Consider the following 20,202-nt stretch of genomic DNA (forward strand, 5'->3'; position numbering starts at 1 on the left):
TCGACACAGGGGCAACGGTATCAATTGTCGGAGAAAACAGCCTTCGAGACTGTCACCTAAACACAATCCTAAAAAAAAAAAAAAAAAAGTCTGTGAAGGTGTTTCCCTTCAGAGCAACTTCTCCACTGCAAATACTTGAGAAAGTCTCTGTCACCATGACATACAAAGGGAAGGCCATCCAAGAAGACCTATTTGTCACTCCTGGCGACTGTGCACCGCTTCTTAGCTTTTCAGCAGCGTCTGGCTTAGGCCTTGTCCACATCACATATCAAGTCGAGGACACCGCAACAAAAGAAGCTATTGTGGAATCATTTCCTGGCCTGTTCAACGGTGTTGGAAAACTCAAGGAGCAACAAATCCATCTCTTTGTGGATGAAAGTGTACCTCCTGTAGCCCAACCCCACCGTCGTATACCCTTTGTACTGCGTGAGGCCACGGAAAACGAAATCCAACGACTCCTATTTGAAGACATCGAACTGCAGACGGTCCAACTCCATGGGTTTCCCCGGTCGTAATTGTCCCCAAGCCGCATCACCCCGGCGAAATTCGAATTTCTGTCGACATGCGTGCTGTGAACACGGCCATACAACGTGAACGACATCCCTGCCCAACTGTGGACTACATCATTGTAGCACTAAATGGAGCAAAAGTCTTCTCCAACTTGGATCTGAAGAATGGCTACCATCAGTTGGGACTGGACATGCCTTCAAGACAGCTCACAACATTCTCGACTCACGCTGGCCTATTCAGATACAAACGCCTCAATTTTGGCATCAGTAATGCAGCTGAAATATTTCAGAACACTATTCGTCAAGTCCTCAACGGCATCCCAAACGTCTTGAACGTGAGCGATGACATTATAGTCTATGGGCAGACTCAGAACAAACATAACACTGCCCTGGATGCTGTCCTTCATCGACTGCAAGAAGTCGGCATAACGCTGAATGACAAGAAGTGTCACTTCTACTAGAGTGAGATAACCTTCTATGGACTGATTTTTTCGGCTGAAGGCGTCCGTTCCGATCTCCAGAAGATCAATGCCTTCTTACAAGTCCCAACACCAACTAACCCTCAGGAAGTAAGGAGTCTCCTTGGGATGGTTAACAACTCTGGGCGATTTCTGTGGAACCTCGCTGACATTACCGAGCCACTACGAGAACTAACCTTGAAAACGCAACCTGGGCTTGGACTAAGCGCCACCAAGACGCCTTTGACCACCTAAAACAAGCCATGTCAGACGCTTCCACCCTGGCTTACTTCGATTCATCAAAGCGGACAGAACTGGTTGTAGATGCCAGCCCACATGGACTCGGTGCCATTCTCACACAGAGGTCCGACGCCAAGGAAGAACCTGCAGTGATTGCCTACGCAAGTAGGGCACTTACACCTGTAGAAACTCGCTACTCACAAATTGAACGAGAAATGCTTGTAGTAGTATGGGGCATGGAACATTTTTAACTCTACCTTTGTGGTGCTAAGTTCGTCTTACTTACTGATCACAAGCCTCTCGTGAGCATCCTCAGCAACCCAAGATCGTCACCTTCGGCTCGTATCGAACGCCTAGCACTCCGGATCCAGCAGTATATATATACTGCTGAAAAACAACATATCGAATAAATATGGGTCCCATATATATGGCATTATTGAACATGGGGTTATGTGTCATATGGACATATGAGTTATATAGACCATACGGGGTCCTAATATGGCCCGTATGAGCCGTACGAGAATCTCCATATCCAACAATCCCGTATAAATGTGTCCCATACAATTATCATGTGACCCATAGACCCACGTGATTGTGTGAGCCACAACGGAATTATGAGACCGCTTATACGGGGCGCAGAGAGCATAAGGTTATGTACCACGTTGAAGAAGCCGCTGGTCGGGTAACGATCGTATGACGATACGGAGTGAAGGTTATACAGGGTTGACACATAGTGGGGAACCAAAATCCACCTACACACAAAGCACCGAAGGGGAGGATACATTGTGAAAGCAGTACAGATCTTAGAAAAATGTAGGTATGATAAGCTGGGTATCTTTACGCGAACATAGTGGCAAAGGAACCAGGAAACTTTTCTCTGTTATCCAGTTTATTTGGCTTGTTACATTCAAGGGCACGGTTGTAAAAGCTTGCACTGCCATGAAGCAGACATTGGAGTTGCATGGGTGAAGTGCACACCCTACCTGTTTCGCAGGAAACACAACTCAGTAAAAATCTCTGCAATGACCTGTAGCTTAACTTACTTTGTCTTTTAAGATCTCAGCGACGTGTGTGTTCATTTCCTACGTCGGGAGTGCGACAGCCCATTTGTCTTGTGCACAGAAACAAATCTGTCAAAAGCGTCTGAAATTCAAAGATTCCACATTTGTAACAGGCCAATGAAGCATCACATGTGACATCTTCACCCGATGTTAAGTGACGATATCGGTTAACGACTACGGCAACGACCAATATGAGTTCAGCATAAGGTAACAGGACTCAAGAGGGTAGCAATCACACTGAGTGCATAAGTAATAGGAACCCACACGCTACGAATGTTACCAAGCAAACCGTGCATGAATCATGACACAGCAGCCTCAACACTAACCTTCCATTCACGAAATCCAACGGCTTCTGGTCGTATCTTCCAAGGCGTACAAACAGAGAAACATGTCCAGACATCACTAGCAAGGCACAAACACACAGTCAGAACAGTCCGAGCCACCAACGCCACGCCGAAACACCCAGAACAGGAACGACGACAACACGCGACCGCTCCCCTCCGGTGCTCAACGTCGCCTGAGAGCAGTGGCGGATGCAAAGTGTGGCATCAGGGGCCCCACTGTCGCGGCGCTCTTCGTGCTATATCAAGAGAACTGAAATCGGCGCGAGCACGACAACAATGCTATCGGAAAGAGGACGTTTTCCCCGTCAAAACGAGACCTCATTCACCGTCCTACGCCAAGAAACACCCAATATCGAAAAAAATGCCCCGCGCCCCATGTATAAGGAAACCGCCGTTGCCACGGGATCCTAACTAGAGAACGGAGAGAGATAAAAAGGTGTCGCAAGTTCCTACACCTTGCCCGCTTTGAGCACGTGTGCCCGTCAGAGGGAGGTTCGGATCTGCCGAGGGGTTCGAACCCACACACTGAGACAAATGTCGCAGAACGGGGGTCGGCGTCAGGAATTTTCGGAATGACGCCCTAACAGCTGGAAATTGACGGGTGGTCCGAATCGGAAACTTGTAATGCAGGGTACGGAGCATGCACACACAAAATTTTGGGTAATCGGGCGTTAGGTAAGCAAGTTACAGCACTGAACAGCGGGAAGCGTTTCGGGGCGTCGTCACCCAGCACGCCGGCGTCGAAAAACTACAAAGCCAATATCTTATCTTGGAGAACGAAACTTTTCGGGCCTATAGGACAAACTCGATTAAAAAGAGTACGTCGAGACCTTCAAAACTACGTTACACACGACTATGTAGCTGTAACTGGGGCGGTTTTAGGAAAATGAGGCCGCCCGTCACATGTACCGTGAGGAATGCAAACACGGAAACCGGGAACTGAAGAACCGCTAAAGTTACAGAGCTGCGCTCAATTTTGTCACGTTTGGTACGTCATGTAGAGCATGTTACAAAAAAAAAAATTAACATCGTCGGACGCGAGCTTCCTTCCTAAAAAGGACCCCAAAGTTTGCAAAAAGAGCGTCGCGAACGCGTCTTCACCCACAGTTTCCGAACCGCTAAAGACCGGACCGCGGTGTGATTTGGCCGATCATAGAACTATTCGAGACCTATTTGGACGCAAATTTTGGCGTGAATCCGACAAACGCCGCGGGAGTGACGGCGCTCCGAATTTGTCGTATATGTGCTGATGGATGATGAGCAGGCTATCCGTGTACTCCAGATAAATACCTGAAGAATCGATACTTTGAGTACGGGAACAGGTTAGAAAGCAGGACAAATCCATGTTAGGGTATAACTAATTGTATTCTCAGCAAAAAGCGACACCATCCAACCTGACCTAACCAAGTCATGTGTGTCAACTCACGTGTCGTTCGGAGCGTGTGTCCTATTTCCTAGCGTGTATCCGTCCGTCCGTTACTATTTAGTTCCTACCACAGGAACGTAGCAATGAGTTTATTTATTTGCACGTTCCTCCACGGCAGTGACACACATTTGGTCCGCACAATCCATTTTTATAAGGTAAGTGCGTGACGCAATTAAGTGGCCCATTTCAAAAACTAGTTTGGCATAATTGTACCCATAACTATGTGGCAGAATCAACGTTTCGAATTATGTGTCATGTGTGATTCCTGTCCCCCATACTATCCTAATGTGCATCATACGGCCCCATATGTGTACTATTGCTGTCACATACGAAGTCGTATGGAACCCATATTGCTGCCACATCACTTCATATGGGTGAAAGATATGTGATATACGGTCCCATATCACTTCATACGAGGCCCACATAAGTATCATATTGACTCCATATGACTCCGTACGGTACCCATAAGAATGCCATATTGCCTACATATGACTTCATACGCGGTCCATATGTATTAATATAGGACCCATACGAATCTGTACGGGAACCATACAAACTGATATAGGAACCATATGAGTCTCATACGGGATTTTTCAATAGGTCTTTGACACACAGCACACTGCAGGCAGTAGTAACCCCTCTGACTACCTGTCAAGGAACCCGCTGCCTATAAGCAGCTGCCAGCGTAGGATCACTAAAGTTCCAACGAAATATGTGAACTATATCCAACGTCACTATGTCCCCAATGCCTTCTCAGTAGAAGAGATTGCAGAACACACAAAGGAAGACCAGCAATTACAGCTCCTTGTGACTGCCATACTAAACGCGACATCTGGTCATCGCCAGAACTGAAACCATTTGCAGCTATAAAAAACGAATTGATGTTCACCCCAGGAGGTCTTATTCTTCGAGGCACCCGTATTGTCCTGCCCGCCAGCCTTCAGCAACGAGCAGTACAACTCGCGCATCGTGGCCATCAGGGAATCGTAGAGACCAAACAGCTACTGCGAGAAAAAGTCTGATTCGCAGGCATGGATGGCCTTGTGCACACAACAATTAAAGGCTGCCTTCCCTGCCAAGCAGCAGTACCCCAGACAACTCGCGAACCACTAGTTATCACCAAACCCGCTAATGGGCCCCGGGAAGAACTCTCAATTGACTTTTGTGGACCTTTTCCTGACGGCAATTACGCCATGGCGATCATTGACGACTTCTCAAAATACCCTCTGGTGCATGTGGTACGATCTACCAGTGTCCGTGTGGTGCTTCCCATCCTTCGAGCGGTGTTTGCTCAATTTGGAATCCCTCTACTTCTTAGATCTGATAATGGACCCCCATTCCAAAGTGCAGACCTCCAGGAGTTTGCTGCAGAACTTGGCTTTCATCACCACCGAATCACTCCGCTATGGCCTCAAGCTAATGGTGAGGCGGAGCGATTCATGAGAAACCTAAAGAAACATGTCCACACTAGCAGTAATTGGACAGCAGAGCTCGACATATTCCTCATGGCCTACCGGTCGACCAAACAAGCAACAACTGGCAAGACACCCTATGAACTAATATTCGGCAGGAAAATGAAGAACCTCCTCCCGCAATACTTCATCCCCAATCAAGAGGAAGCTCAAATGGGTGTTGTGAAATCAGCCATGCTTCATCAGAAAGTTCACAACAAGAACAATGCTGATCGTCGCAGACATGCACGACCACATCAACTTCACGTGGGGCAGAAAGTGCTTTGTAAACAAATTCGGCACAACAGATTCACACCGTACTACGAGCAGGTTCCCTATACAATCACCAACATCAAAGGATCGCAGGTCACGGCATCAAACAATAAGCGAACGATAGTTCGCAACGCGAGCTTTTTCAAAGATGCTACTGGAATATCACAAGCTCCAGATAGTTCGACACTGGACACAGATGATCTGTTATCTCGACCACTTGTAACGAACAGCAAGGACGCAGATAGCGACTCAGTGGGACCTCCAAGCCAATGCTGCCCTGAGAGATGATACCCCACACGAGGACGAAGACCCCCAGTGCACCTGACTGACTTTACTACGTAAAGTCAAACCACTTCGTACCAAAGGATGTTGAACTTTAACTTTCATGTATTGTTCTTTGTTTTAGTCCTATAATCCCCTAGAATCTCTCCCACAAGGATGATAGTGTAGTGTCCTATTGTTCCATCTGCAGCTACAGTTATGCAACCCGTTGGCAACTATGTACACGCCCCGATCATCGAGAGTTGCGAAATAAACATGGCGCCCGAACGCGCGCAGTTTTGATGAAACTCCGTTCGTAACATAACCACAAGAACACAACACTGCAGTGAAGTGTGTGTGTCGAATTGGAGGAACCTTTTTGGATTGCCAAGCCTTCCATAAATAGATGCCATTGGTTGAGGTTCAAGGTTTTTCGAAGCTGACGCGTTCCATTTGCACGGTTCGTTAGTGCACGATTGTCCCGTGAAACCTCTCCGTGTGGCTTCTGCGGCTTTAAACATCACGGCACCAACAAGGGAACGACAGCCTCCTAAACCTGCCGCACATGTGCATTGGCCTGCTTTGATCGTCCCGTCCATGAAAGTGACCGCTGCAAGGTAGATCTTCGAAGTAGTCTGCGACGATCGTACATCAGCTTTTAGGACACAGGAGTCACCCTCCCTCCGACACAGAACCTTGCCTACATGGCCCGAGTCCAGCAAGTTCATAGCTTCTGCATACCCACGGTAATTCTCGGCAGGCTTCCCGTCTGCATCAAGTCGCTTGATCGTGTAGTCAAATATACCTGAAAATATTTAAAAGTTGCACATCCGTGATGACGAAAACAACGTTTTTAAAACAGTCAGATTGAATATACCATGCACCGCATGCAGAGCGGTCATCACCGCCAATTACCTTGTCTCATATAATTATTCCGGTACACTATATCGATGATATCGTACCTGTTCTTTCCACGTTGGGCCACAGCTTAAGATTATCCACCCAGTCGCTGTCCATGGTGTGGCAGCACGACATATGCGAAGGCAAATTCTCTCACGGAGCTAGCAGCTACCACCGACGTACGGGAAACTGAAGGCGCCTGATGGCTGGCGGTCACGTGACGCGAGTATGGCTGCGCCCTTCAGAGTTCGCTGAGAAACGTGTATAGTGAGGATACACTTTTCCAACTTTCGTCTTTGTGGATGCGTGTGCGTACAGTGTTTGCTACATTTGAGTGGAAAGGTGATCGTACAAATGTAGTATTTTTTCACTGATCAGGGACAGAGGAGGAATACAAAGAAAAGAAAATCCTCCTGAATGAGTTCTCTCTGCTGGAGAAGGATTTTGAGCAAAAAAAGGGGGGAGACGCTGAACAAGAAAGCGCAGGCAGCAAGGGCAAGGGTCGCTGCACTTTCTACCTTGCTACGTGTAAATAATAAGCTGCCAGGATTCCCAAACATGCCCCCAAGCCTTTCCAGGTGTTGCAGCACGCATATGTGTTAACATTGCCTGGATGGCGTATCCTACACGAATGTATTGACAACACATAGGGGATCACGCATGAATAATTTCACCTTATTGTTACGTAGAGCTAGTAGGCCAACTATAGTTGGGGAACGTTTCATTCCACTGTTGTCTTACAGCTACAGTCGCCGTCCGATTTTTCGGACTCGGCGGGGATTGCGCAAAAGTACGAAAAAACGAATTTGTCTTTAAAATAAACTTTACTAAGCACTAGTAGGCTGGAGAAATTCGTCGATGCTTTCATTACGCGCTCCCAGCCCTGCCTGATAACATCAAGCGACATTTCGTTACTGTACACTGACAGAGGCACCGCCTGCATCAAGTCCGCAAGTCGGGTTCACCTAACGCATGCGTGCTTTAGGTGAAGTTCGCTTTACAGCGCTGTCGCGCGACTCGCTGGCGGAGAGCAGGTGTTGTGCCTTTTGAATCGAGCTGTTGGTTAAAAACGAAGACGTAAAAGCGTTATGCTCAGAAGAATGGAAAACGACCAATCATTGCCTATTTTTTTGCCTCAATATTTTAGTTGGTTGAGTTTTCTTTTGATACAAATGTGGGATGATACCATTCTCTCTCACCCCACGAGAGAAGCTCGCTGTCTCGGCAAACAGAGTCCGAAATATTGAGTGACGGAGCTGCACGGCGTCCGAAATTTTGGACGTTCTTATACACTAACTCTATGGGACCCGCGGTCGTTCCGCGAACGAGTCCGAATATTCGCGCATGTCCGAAAAATCGGTCGGCGACTGTAATGCGATAGAGTTTTCACATCCCAATAACACAAGCGTATACGAAGAGGGGAGTCAAGTCCTGTAGATCACATAAACAAAATACAGAAACCGACACTGAAGATTTTTGTTTAAGTTTAATTTGTACAAGCTTTCGCGTGGAGGTCCACGCTTCCTCAGGTACCAAGGAAGCGTGGACCTCCACGCGAAAGCTTGTACAAATTAAACTTAAACAAAAATCTTCAGTGTCGGTTTCTGTATTTTGTTTATGTGATCCCAATAACACATAAGCTGATTTGCGACTTGAACGTTGCCAGATCAGTAGGACAGGCATTTGGGTGTGTGATGTTACAAAGTCACATTAAAGAACCACTTTTGGAAGAGAGAGAGAGAGAGATTATGGGTTTAAGAGGTGAAGACTCACAAGCTGTAACAAACAAGGTAAAATATAGTTATAATAGAGTGCTGTAATTCAATACATGTACACTAATACGCGTGGCATGATGAGAGCAGTTATCACATTTGATGTGGTACTCAAACACAAGTTTCCTCAAGTGTTCTTCAGCTAAGAACTGCAAACTTGTCCCCTACAAGGCCCAAATGACTATGTAATACTCACATAGCAATATTTTATTAAGTGGGGTTATACATGCAACAAGCTTGTCTGAAATCATCAATGGATTGGTCAGTGGCCCGTATTTGATGGGTTGCCGTCGAAGATCCTGTGCCAATGTTGTATTTCAGGGAGGATCGTCTGTCACACCATCTTATTGTTTGAGATGCACGATATTGCAGGAGCAACAGGTTTCACAGAGCATAAACCGGAAGCTGACTAGACAAGTGTGTCACATAGTCTATAAAGTAAATATCCCTCGTCGTATAAATCTGTGAATGTAATGAAGGACCAAATTTAGAAGAAAACATGACTGGCTCTTTTGTCAGCTACAAGTACTCAAGAGACACAATAGTGCGCACAGGCTATGGCTGCATCACTTCTGCAGCAAATCTGCGAAGGGGAGGTTGAGACTGAGCCCTCATCACCTGCGCACCTGCAGAGCCAGTTGCAAGAAGAGAGCGAGGTCCCAGTCGTGGTACCACTCATCAGCAGTTCGGCAGGGGCTGTTGCCACACTCCACTGCACTGCCCCAGGAACAAGTGCAGTACCACAGTGCAGCAGCACAGCGACGGGCAATAACCAACAGACTCGTTGTGGTGGTATGTGGATATGATAGCTGCAGGCCAAGAACTGTGTCTGTTTGGTCAGCGCATGGCTCTAGCTATAAAAAGTGAGTCCAGAGGGCGCAACTGGCACTTTGTGCAATGCTGATTCTGAAATGTTTTCCCCCAGGAAAAAGAAAAAGAACATCTGAATGTGTTCGATTCTTTGAACGACAGAACCAGCTGCAGAGGGCCTTCTGGGAAAGGAACACTCCTTGCAGGAAAGACAACTGCAGCTGGACAGGGAGATGTTTGAACATCAAAAAACAACTAGACGCAAGGAAGCTTGAAATGGAGGAGCAGGATAGTTGATGATGATGATGATGATGATTAGGAGTTTAATGGCGCATTGACAACAAGGAGGAGCAGGATAGGATGTCCCGCAAGGAAGCAGAAAGAATGAAGGCAGTGGTAATCCAAACGCTTGTGAATGAGCTTTTGCGTCAAAAGTCCTCATAGGAGCCTTTTGACATGAAAGCTCATTCACAGCTGCTGGGGCTTGCATTTTTTACTTTTTCTTGCTTCTTTTATTTTCCGTTTTTATTTTTTATTTTTCACATATTACATCTTTTTGTGTCATACTTCATCTTTTTCTATGTCCCTTTTTACCTGTTTTGTATATTTTCATAACCCTTTCCATGTGTTTTACACATCTAGTATCTTTTGTATCTGTTTGCATTTCTTTGCGCCTGAATAAGTGTAAATAAAATGTACATGATGTTAAAACATTTTATTTTTGACTTCTGATGTCTACATACTGCTCGTCACTAAGTTGATCATTCAGGATTACAGGTAAATTACGGCGGTTAGTACCGTTCGAGTAAGGTACCACATGCAAACGTTATGGAAAATATTTTACTTCGACATATGACTTTGCTGGTGAGGTACAATCACATGGGCGGAGTTAGGTACTCTTCCAGAGGAGGAGGTTGATCACCAAAAAACTGGGATGTCTGGCTACTGTAAATAGTTGTGTGACAGTTGGTAATAATTACTCCTGCTTTATACATTTTACCTACATCCTGGAGGAGGGACTATGATTTTTTTAAAGTCAAGGAATACAAACAAGGAGATAACTTTTCCAAAGCCCCACTGCACGGCCTGGCGAACGGAGCTTATTGCCTCGTTGAATTCTTGCTGTTCTGCGCTCAGGCGAGCCCTACAGTATGGACGCATCAGGAGTGGTTTCAGCGGGTAAGCAGGATCTCCATGAAGGACAAAGTTACGCGTCCCCATAAATTCTTCTAGGTGTGAGTAGATGCCGCTTTCACGCAGGATCACTGTCATGACACAAGCATCAGTACTGCAGAATGACTTCTTTCAGTCCATTTCGTGGAGTTACACAAAATCCTACTTGCATCGTGTCTGTTCCCAGGGTGTGGACCATGAAGGTGGCAGATAATGCCATTTGGACACATCACTCCCTGATGTTTTACACAGTGGTGCCGCTTGTGTCCAGAAAAGTACAATCTCCACTCTTCTGACAGCCGGCAGATGGGCCGTGCTGTGCCATCTATAAAGTCCCAACAATTATGGAACGGTGCAGCTTTCACTTGAACAGCCTATGTAAGGAAAAGACATAGTATTTTTCAAAATAGCACAAGCTCGAAAACTGTGTTTAGTGGTACGTACTCTGGCAAACTGCTGCAGGCACTGAGTTGTCAGCCACCGGTTGCACCCCATCTTTGTGAGGTGTTCAAAGTTGGTAGCTATGCTGTCGACTACTTCAGATGCAATAAGTGATAGCGTCGATGAATGCCGTCCAAACAGCCTCTCCATATCACAGAGTCGGACAGGGTATGCCAACCGCCTAAGAGCAATGCAAAGCGCCTCATCACCGCCTACGTTTACGCGTTGGCATGTACGCAAAACATCAGGTAGCCCAAGTGCTGACCTCAGCCGAGGAATGTCATCGCGCGTAAATCGAAAGTGCTGAAGTACCTCATCGTCGTGCATGTGGCTTATGTTCAGGCGAACAAATGCTGATCTGGGCCGTGCATCAATGCGTGGCTCCAACGTCTTAAGCAGGATTGACATCTCAACTTCATTCCACGATAGGCACGATGCTGTGATGGGATCTTCTAATACGCACTGATGAGCCATTGACACAAACAGATGTAGAAACGAGACTTGAAGATAACCTCCACTGGGAAGGATATAGTAAGTGGGGGTGAACAAAACTAAACACGAGCGTTGTAGTGTACTTCGATCGCGTACTGGCGAGTTCTGGTCTGGTGCGTTCTGGCGGTGCCTGGTGTTGGCGAAACCAAAATTGACACTCAACGCCGCCCATTTTGCTTCATCGCCACCGCCATGGGCATCGCTCTGGAGGGCGGCGCGTCTCCGGTTCACTCTGGTTTGCTAAAAGTGTTCCGCGCTGGCTTTCCCCCGGATACGATCGGTTCGCATTCACCGTATCTGTTGCCGATTGGGAGCTGCATATCCGGTTTGCTAAAACTCTCTCTTACCGAAGACATTTACGGTAGCAAATTTCATCATGGCTGCGTCGTCTACTACTGTGGCACATGCTAGAACACGGTTCACAATCACCGACGATCTACATGTACAACATGGGGTGCTCGTGGAGAACCCCAGCGACTCTCCGGCGAAATGGGCTTCCATTACGGAAGTCGTAAGCATTGTTTCCGGTGTTATAACTCTGAAGGCTCGGATGCAAGCAGATTGAAGAACACGTTTATTGCCTGATCATGATGCGTAACACCAGAGAGCGACCGGCTCTCGCCATCATACTTTTACAAGTGCCTGAGAGGAAGACAACAGGATTGGCTCCCGTCTGGGAGCTGTATCCAAGACAAGACAAAAGAGGTAGATGGCCTCACTGTACAACTCTACAACATGCCGCCCTTTTTTTCTTTTTAGAATGTTCGACAGTTTAATGGAACCATGCACTTTCCACCACGGCCAGTCCTTCTGACTATTCAACTGGTATCGTAATCTCGTAAATAGGCCGGGCGCACGACGTGTCTTCTTGACCTAGTCACTCGGCTGTCGGAAGGAGGTGGACCCATTAATGAGGAAGGTTCTTCAGGTAGTGTACGACCACATACAGGTGAAGGAGGCTCTTCAAGAGGTGCACGGTCATTCACAGGTGCAGAGGGAGAGACCGTCACTCTTGTAAATTCTGGACCAGTAACAGCGGAGGCAGTCGCAGAGTTGAGGTAAACGTCATCTGCACGCCTCGCCTCGCTTGGTTTTATCACTCCTGGTCTCAAGTGCAAGCGATTATGCCTCATTGTAGCTCCTTGCTCAGTCCGGACAACGTAAGACCTCGGCTCAGGTCCTACTTGTATGACGACCGCCTTTTTTCAGTTTCGACGACTTCTTACCCACACGTGTTGCCCCTTGCTTACTGGCGGCAGTGGTGACCTCCGTGTAGCCACCCGTGGTGTCTCACAGGCTCAGCGATAGCGTAGACAGTGGTTTCTGGTAGGGTATGCTAGCTTTAAAAGTGCTGGATATGTGGGAACCAAGGTCCTGATTTTCCTTCCCATTAACATGTCAGGAGGTGCTGACAAGTGATTGGATGGCGTGGCTCGGTAATTCATAATAGCGAGGTCGACATCCTGGCCATCTACAATTGCTTTCCGAAGAGTATTTTTGACAGTCTGTACACACCGTTCCACCTGGCCGTTTGATTTGGGGTAGCATGGTGATGATGTAGTGTGAACAACATCCCAATCCTTGCTGAATTGTGCAAAGGCCTCAGAATCCAAAGGAGGGCCATTGTCTGTAACGACCTCAAAGGGAATCCCAAACTGTGCATAAATTTTCTTGGGCGCTTTGACAACCGCATGGCTGGTTGTAGTGTTCATGAGCTGGATCTCCACATACTTTGAGAAATAGTCAATCACAAAAGGATACGTTTGGCCACTGAAGTGAAAGAAATCGATGCCGAGCTTTTGCCAGGGAAGACTTGGAAGAGGTACTTTTAACAGGGGTTCTATGCTGTTTGCTCGCTGGAAGCGCTGACAGGTGTTGCACTCACGGATCATCTGCTCAATGTTTTGTGTCATATTCGGCCAATACAAGAACTCTCGGGCACGGCTTCTACATGCTGTCATTCCGCGATGCCCCACCCAGTTTACCCACGGCGTATTCTCGGCACTTGTCCGGGATGACAAGTCGCATTCCCCTGCACAGGAGACCTTGTTCAAAGTGAAGCTCATCTTGACAATCCCAATAAGGCTGAAGCTCTCGACTCAAGTGGCGCCACTAGGAGGCCAGCCATTGCAGCAGTAAGCTATAATAGTCTGCAAATGCTCACCTTCTATTGTAGCATGGCGAATCATGTCAAGAACACCTGACGATGCCGTTACCACAAGAGCTAGAGTTGCTAGTTTGGAAGTTTGCTCTGCGGTTGTGATTGTAACAGACTGAAGTGGTGCCCATGACAGAGTGTCCGCAATAACCAAGTCCTTCCCATGTACGTACTCTAAACGTAAATCGTACTTCTGTAACCGAAGTGCCAGCCGTTGTAGCCTCTGTGACATTGAGTCATACGACTTGTTTAGTAGCCCCAAGAGTGGTTTGTGGTCTGTTTGCACCACCACTGATCGACCATACACAAAATAGTGAAAATATTCTGCACCAAACACAACTGCGAGTAGTTCTTTCTCAATCTGAGAAAAACGGCACTGACTCTCGGTGAGGGCAGCTGACGCATAAGCAACCGGGCGGTTGTCTTCGAGGAGAACGGCACCCAACCTCTGCGAGCTGGCATCGACTGACAGCACAACAGGCTTCGAAGAGTCAAAAAATGACAGCACAGGAGAGGACATGAGGTGTTGTTTGAGGTCTTCAAAGCTGGTCTGACATGAGTCGTCCCAAAGCCACACACTGGATTCCTTTAGTAGTTGACGTAGTTGATGAGTACGACATGATAGATTTGGGACAAACTTTGAAAGGTATGTAACCATGCCCAAAAATCTCTGCAACTGACTTTTGCTTATCGGTGTCGGGAACTCACAGATAGTCTTGACCTTGACAGGGTCAAGTCTAATTCCTTCTGGGGTAATCATATGACCGAGGTAAGTGACCATAGGAGACACAAGCTGAAGCTTACTTCTGTTAAAATTCATGTTGTGCTTTCGTGCTATTTCGAATACCCTTGCCAGTTGCTTGTAAGCCGGTCGCTCTCTGGTGTTACGCACCATGATCAGGCAATAAACGTGTTCTTCAATCTGCTTGCATTCGAGCCTTCAGAGTTATAACATGTTGTCAGAACGTCCAAGCACCTGCGCCCATTCCTGGTAATTCCAAATGACTTCATTTCTCCAGCAAATTCCACCATTTGAAGCGACGTCAACACCTTGTCAAGCATGGCCCGACTGGAGGCATACGAAATCTACGAAAAGGCATGCAAGTACGACGTAGAGTCAGACAAAACTCGTATTGCGTTCTGTCTTCATGTGGGCGGAAAAGAGGTAGAGGGCCCCACTGTACAACTCTACAACATCCGGCACATCCTTCACACAGAGAGGTATAAAAGATAGGATAAAGCTCCTCCTCTCGCAATTCAGGAAGCAGGACGGGATAAATCTGCGAAAGTAAGTGTGTTTCACCTGTCAAGAGAAGTGCATTACGTGATGAGCCATAGGTGACCGGTAAAATGAGACGGTAGTGACGTCAGACGCGGAGAACCCCCATGCTGCTTTGCGGTTCCAGTTCTGATCTTAGCAGAATCCAATAAGCGAACGCTTATGTTGTGTGCTGCAATGGTTGATTTTTCTGTGTTTCGGTGCTCCAATTTCACACAAAACAGCTCTCACATTTCTCTCACAGCCCAAGCAGACAGCTATAGTGGGCTATGGCAACAAACAGAAATGATGAGAATGCTTTGGATGCCGCCCGTCGTGCAGGATGTGTGAAGAGTACTTTTGTTACAGGTAACACCTCATTGTCTGCTGCTCGTTTGTGGAAATATACTCTATAGGCAGCGCGCACTAAAACTTGTCCTGACACTATCGCCCCCGCTCGGCGGAATGCGGCAAAACGGCGTGGTACCATGCTGTAGGCAGTGCAGGCACTGTTGCCAAATTTGGGGAAAAGTCGCTAAATTTAGCGGATTTCGGGGTCTGCCTAGCGACAAAATTTTGTATTTGGGATTAGCGGATTTTTTGGTGACATTCTGATATATTCAGCGACTTTTTAGCAACACGAATATTCCTTCATGAAGTCAGGAAGAATCGTGATTTTCCTGTCACATTTCGGTGGACGACAAGCTCTGTCGAAGAATAATATGAAATCGCGCCACCTTTTGCCGGCCGTAACTGCTCTAGGGCCAATCCCATGACACGGAGAGCTCCAGCGGCTCAGCGTAGTGCAGTTTCGTTGCTGCTCTTCGCAGTGCTAGTTTCTTCGAGCTGTTGCCAGTTTGCCCCTTTTCTGACGAGCAGCGTGAACTAGACGCAAGTGCTTTCCAAAATGCCACCTAAGTAAGACCAGAAGTATCGCAAGAGCTTGGTGATGCTGCCAGTATTCAAGATATAGCTTTGTCCAGTCAAAGACTGTGACAAAAGGGCCCTGTGCATCTATTGCAAGTGTGAAATTTATGCGAGATTGTCAGACATAAAAAAACATAGAAGGTCGCAAAAAGACGAGAAAGCATCGGAACCTTTTCAAAGCAATAAACAAACCACGTTCGGAGCCTCCGATGACAAAACCAGAAAACGTTTTGCAGAAGATATTCAAGGTTCCGAATTTCCTTTACTTTCTCTCATTCTTATCCACTCAGACCCATTTTTTCATGTCCCCTCTTGGCCATCTAGCACGCTCATTCGCTGACACATCCTGGTTGATCTGTCACCACATTGTTTCACAACGTGCAACGAACAAAAAGGGCACAGTAGCGGCAGCGACTTTTTTAGCGACTCTCAGTTTCGATTTTAGCGACTTTTAGCGACTTTTCGGGACGCCACTAGCGACTTCCTGCGAATGACATTTGGCAACACTGAGTGCAGGAGTGCAGGGCCTCGCTTCGCTTGCTTCGATGGAATCGCAAAGACCACGAAAAAACGGCAGCTATTGCTGCGTGGTAGGGTGCCACAACAGTAAGGCGAACGTGTGTGGGAAACAGCCTCGTGTGAAGTTCTATAAATTTCCGAACAAGTGGTTCGAGCAAGGGCGTCGGCGACAATGGATAGCGGCTGTACGAAGAGTGAAGTAAGTCTAAATCTGTTCTGGCTGAGTTTTTCCGTTCTAGAATAGTTTGTACTTTTTGTGATTGCTTCGTGTAGCCCGGATGGCACTCCTTGGGAGCCAAGTCAGACGACTGTCATCTGCAGTTGCCACTTCGTCGGGAACGAAAAAAGCGCTGACCAGACGCATCCTTCCTACGTCCCCTCAGTATTTCCAGCGATGTACAAAGCCAAATCCGTCGTGGGATTGGCCCCTGTTGAGCGTTATGAAAGGTAAGCAACCTTCGACATTTCCATTAGTACATTAGCGATGACACAACGCACCAAGTTGTTCGCATTTGTGTGTATGTTTGCTGCTACGTCCGCTAACGGTAGCTTTACCTGGCTTTACGGACACAGACTCAAGCGGCGATCTCAACGTAATCACAACACCAGTGACACTTTGTGCTAGTAAAGAAGATGGTGTGCCTGGACCGCATGGAGATTTCCAAGATAAGGAATTTCAGGATGAAACATGCAATGAGCCTCCTTCCTCAGAATCTAGTGCAGCGCTGGAACCAGCATTGTACTTGCAGAAGCAATATTGTGTATTACTTAAGTGCGCATGTACAATTGATTTGATTTGATTTGATTGTAAGTTTAATGGCGCAGCGACAACTGAGATCATAGTGCGCCAAATACGATGATGATACATGAATGGGTTATGTTAAGAGCATAGTGATTTAATTAAAAGGACAGTTGTGTAACTACACTTCTGTGTAAATTGGAAGGTAAAACTGGTGAACTAAAACTTCACAACTGGTTGATTACATTCACCTCTCTAAAAAAATTTAAAAAATTTTCAACGGGAACGAGAGCCTCATCACCCAGCAAAAGTGATGGGTGAAGAGGCAAATAGTGGTCATAAAAGAAAGGGAAACACTGCTTACGATGTTTCTCAAACAAAGGGCAAGTGATGAGCAGGTGTAAAACGGAAAGCATGTACAATTGCCATTTGTTCTTTTTGTTTATTTATATTTTATTATTTTGACAGGGCACACAGACAGATGCAGGCAATGAAGGTAGTGGCAGACCATTCTTCGTCTTCATATGCACCATTCTTGAGACAACCGGCAGCACCCAGATTACTCACACACCTCGTGTTGAAAGTGAAGTGCAGGCTGTGCCCGAGACACAATCACGCTACTCTGGACATTCTTCGCGTACGTGCATATTTCAGGGTTACGAGACTCTCCGTGATCAGATTGCTACCCTGCATGATTTATGTGGCACCACGCTCGAAGTGTTTGCGCTTCTACTCAGCATCCTTACCAACCTCCGCGTAAGAGAGGTCGACGTCACTATCCCTAGCAAGCTCCTGATATTACTGATGAAGTTGAAGCTGGGAATTACTTTCACCAACCTTGCCGCTCTGTTTGGAATTCATCGTTCCACTGCTAGCAGAATATTTTTCTCTATGTTAACAAACTTGGTTCAGGCCACAAGCAAGTGGTTGTTCACGCCATCAAGAGAGACAATTCGAGCGACTCTTCCAGAATGCTTCAGAGAGCACTATCATTCATGCAGATACCTAATCGACTGCACTGAAGTGATGATGATGATGATGATTTGGGTTTTTTTGGCGCAAAAGCTACTAGGGCTACTGCACTGAAGTGAGGACGGAAACTCAAGCTCCTGTTGAAAGGCAACGAAATCTGTACTCAAACTATAAAGGCGGCATGACTGTGAAGTTCCTGGTTGCGATTGTCCCTAATGGACAGATTGCTTTTGTCAATAACAAAGGATTCTGGATTCATAGACCTTGTCGAGGTGGGTGATCTAATTGTGGCTGACAAAGGATTCCCTGGCATCAACTCCCACCTCGGACAGAAAGGTGCACTTCTAGTAATGCCTCCATTCTCATCAGGAAATGCACAGTTCACCACCAATGAAATGGACACAACATATTACATTGCACAAGTTAGGGTGCATGTAGAGCGTGTGATTCAGCGGATCAAGACCTTTGACATCCTGAATTCCACCGTACCAGCTGAGCTTGTGCCATACATGACTGACATTTTTCGTATGTGCGCAGTACTTGCAAATCTTCAGCCACCCATTTTCAAGACGCAGCAATGATTTCAGCGCACTTCATTTTTGCATTTGGCCTGCTGTGTTGAAATGCAACGGGGACCAGTGTGAAAACTTTATATGTTGAGAGCTAATGCAGTTGCTAAAAAAAGTGTCCTGTTGCAAAATGGCTATCACACTGTTTCTCATTTATTACTTCAACATGATTTGAAATATCATACAGAGCACCAGGCCCCAACTTACAGAAATTGAACTGACTAGAATACGTGGACTAACCCCAAAAAAATAAAACCCGAAAACTTAAGGTCTAATTATATATTCGTTTAGACCCCACGAGCCATTGGGAGCCATTCTTGGCAGCATGTGAGTAAAATAGAATGTCTCTAGTTTTGGAATAAGTTCACTAAGCAGATCATCGTCACGCTCTACCATCACATTCACTGACTGCGCATCAGAATATACAAAAAAGAATGCCTCTGTTACGTTCATGACATACATTGCAATTTGCACTTGTGTATAGTATTGATGTGACTGTTTAAGCGCCAGCTTCCCTCCTTCATACTGTAGGTACTGAACGTAGCTTGTTTCAGATTTGCAGTCAATGATTGGCTGTCCTTTCTGGCCAAATGGGTATTTGATTTCAAGTAAATAAAGTCCATCAGCCAGCCGCACTACCCCATCCGGGCTTGCATATAGCCATCCTTGTTCAGGGTGCACCAAGAGCCCAGCCTGAAAAATTTGGAAAGGGCATGAGATGAAACATTCGAAAGTAACAGTTCCGATTGTAGTACCTGATACACTATTGTTGGGAACTTCCTCTGGAACTCCTTTGCAGTAACTCCCTCCATCTGCGTGCCTTTCAGCGGACGTGCATTTTGTGTTAAATCATAAAAACACAGTAACGTTTGATGAAGATCACTGATGGGAATACTCACCGTATGCTGTGGCTGCTGTTCTCAGTGGCCTGGTGGTTTTCAGTGCTTCAGCAAGTTTTTCGAAGTCTGCCACCCTTGTTCTGACTCTGTGGCACTCTGTGCTTGTTAGACGTAACGCCCTTTCCTGGAACCACCTGTGCACATGTACACGTTCTTTGCAGGTAGTAGATAACATTTAAGTGAACATATAGACAAATGGCACTCATAGCAAATGCATACTAAAACACAAGGCAGCTTGATTTGGGCCTCGAAGAAGCATGCAGCATGCTCAACTGAAGCGGTGTGTTTTATGCACTTTACCTCGCATTTGTTCGTTGCCCACGTGTTTCCATGCCAATGTCAATTGGACAGCGGGAGCCAATAGCAAAGTTGTAAAAGCTTGCGGTATCATGGCCCACTTCCTTTAACCAGTCTTTCCTTGTGAACCGAAGCCCCATTAGCAGATCGACCCTCACAACACTCATTGTGTGAAATACTGATCTTCTTGAGCTACTGCTCAGAAGCAGCTCAGCTACCAGCTCCTGATCATGCATGTTAGCTGCGGCATCAA

The 20,202-nt window shown here is 46.6% G+C and overlaps 3 protein-coding genes and 1 long non-coding RNA gene across 5 annotated transcripts; 2 read left to right on the forward strand and 2 right to left on the reverse strand.

Annotated features, from left to right (window-relative positions):
- Positions 1-2,081: 2,081 nt before the first annotated feature.
- Positions 2,082-2,756, reverse strand: LOC135392872 (uncharacterized). 2 transcript variants are annotated; one of them, XR_010422271.1, is made up of 3 exons: positions 2,595-2,756; positions 2,251-2,350; positions 2,082-2,190 (listed from the first exon to the last, which is right to left on the reverse strand). It is a non-coding gene; the product is annotated as an uncharacterized LOC135392872 (long non-coding RNA). The 2 variants fall into 2 exon arrangements; XR_010422272.1 differs by having other exon boundaries at positions 2,082-2,186; positions 2,247-2,350.
- Positions 2,757-5,069: 2,313 nt separating this feature from the next.
- LOC135392236 (uncharacterized) lies at positions 5,070-6,050 on the forward strand. The gene has a single exon (XM_064622956.1). It carries the CDS (start codon positions 5,070-5,072, stop codon positions 6,048-6,050), a length of 981 nt encoding a protein of 326 aa, XP_064479026.1.
- Positions 6,051-12,909: 6,859 nt separating this feature from the next.
- Positions 12,910-13,524, reverse strand: LOC135392237 (uncharacterized protein K02A2.6-like). The gene has a single exon (XM_064622957.1). The coding sequence runs from the start codon at positions 13,522-13,524 to the stop codon at positions 12,910-12,912; it is 615 nt and encodes a 204-aa protein (XP_064479027.1).
- A 1,305-nt stretch (positions 13,525-14,829) lies between these two features.
- LOC135392238 (uncharacterized) lies at positions 14,830-18,765 on the forward strand. The gene is made up of 3 exons (XM_064622958.1): positions 14,830-14,990; positions 16,747-16,920; positions 18,408-18,765. Exons 1-3 carry the CDS (start codon positions 14,830-14,832, stop codon positions 18,763-18,765), a joined length of 693 nt encoding a protein of 230 aa, XP_064479028.1.
- The last annotated feature ends 1,437 nt before the right edge of the window (positions 18,766-20,202 follow it).

Source organism: Ornithodoros turicata, chromosome 4 (genome assembly GCF_037126465.1).
Source record: "Ornithodoros turicata isolate Travis chromosome 4, ASM3712646v1, whole genome shotgun sequence".
NCBI classification, from domain to species: Eukaryota; Metazoa; Arthropoda; class Arachnida; order Ixodida; family Argasidae; genus Ornithodoros; species Ornithodoros turicata.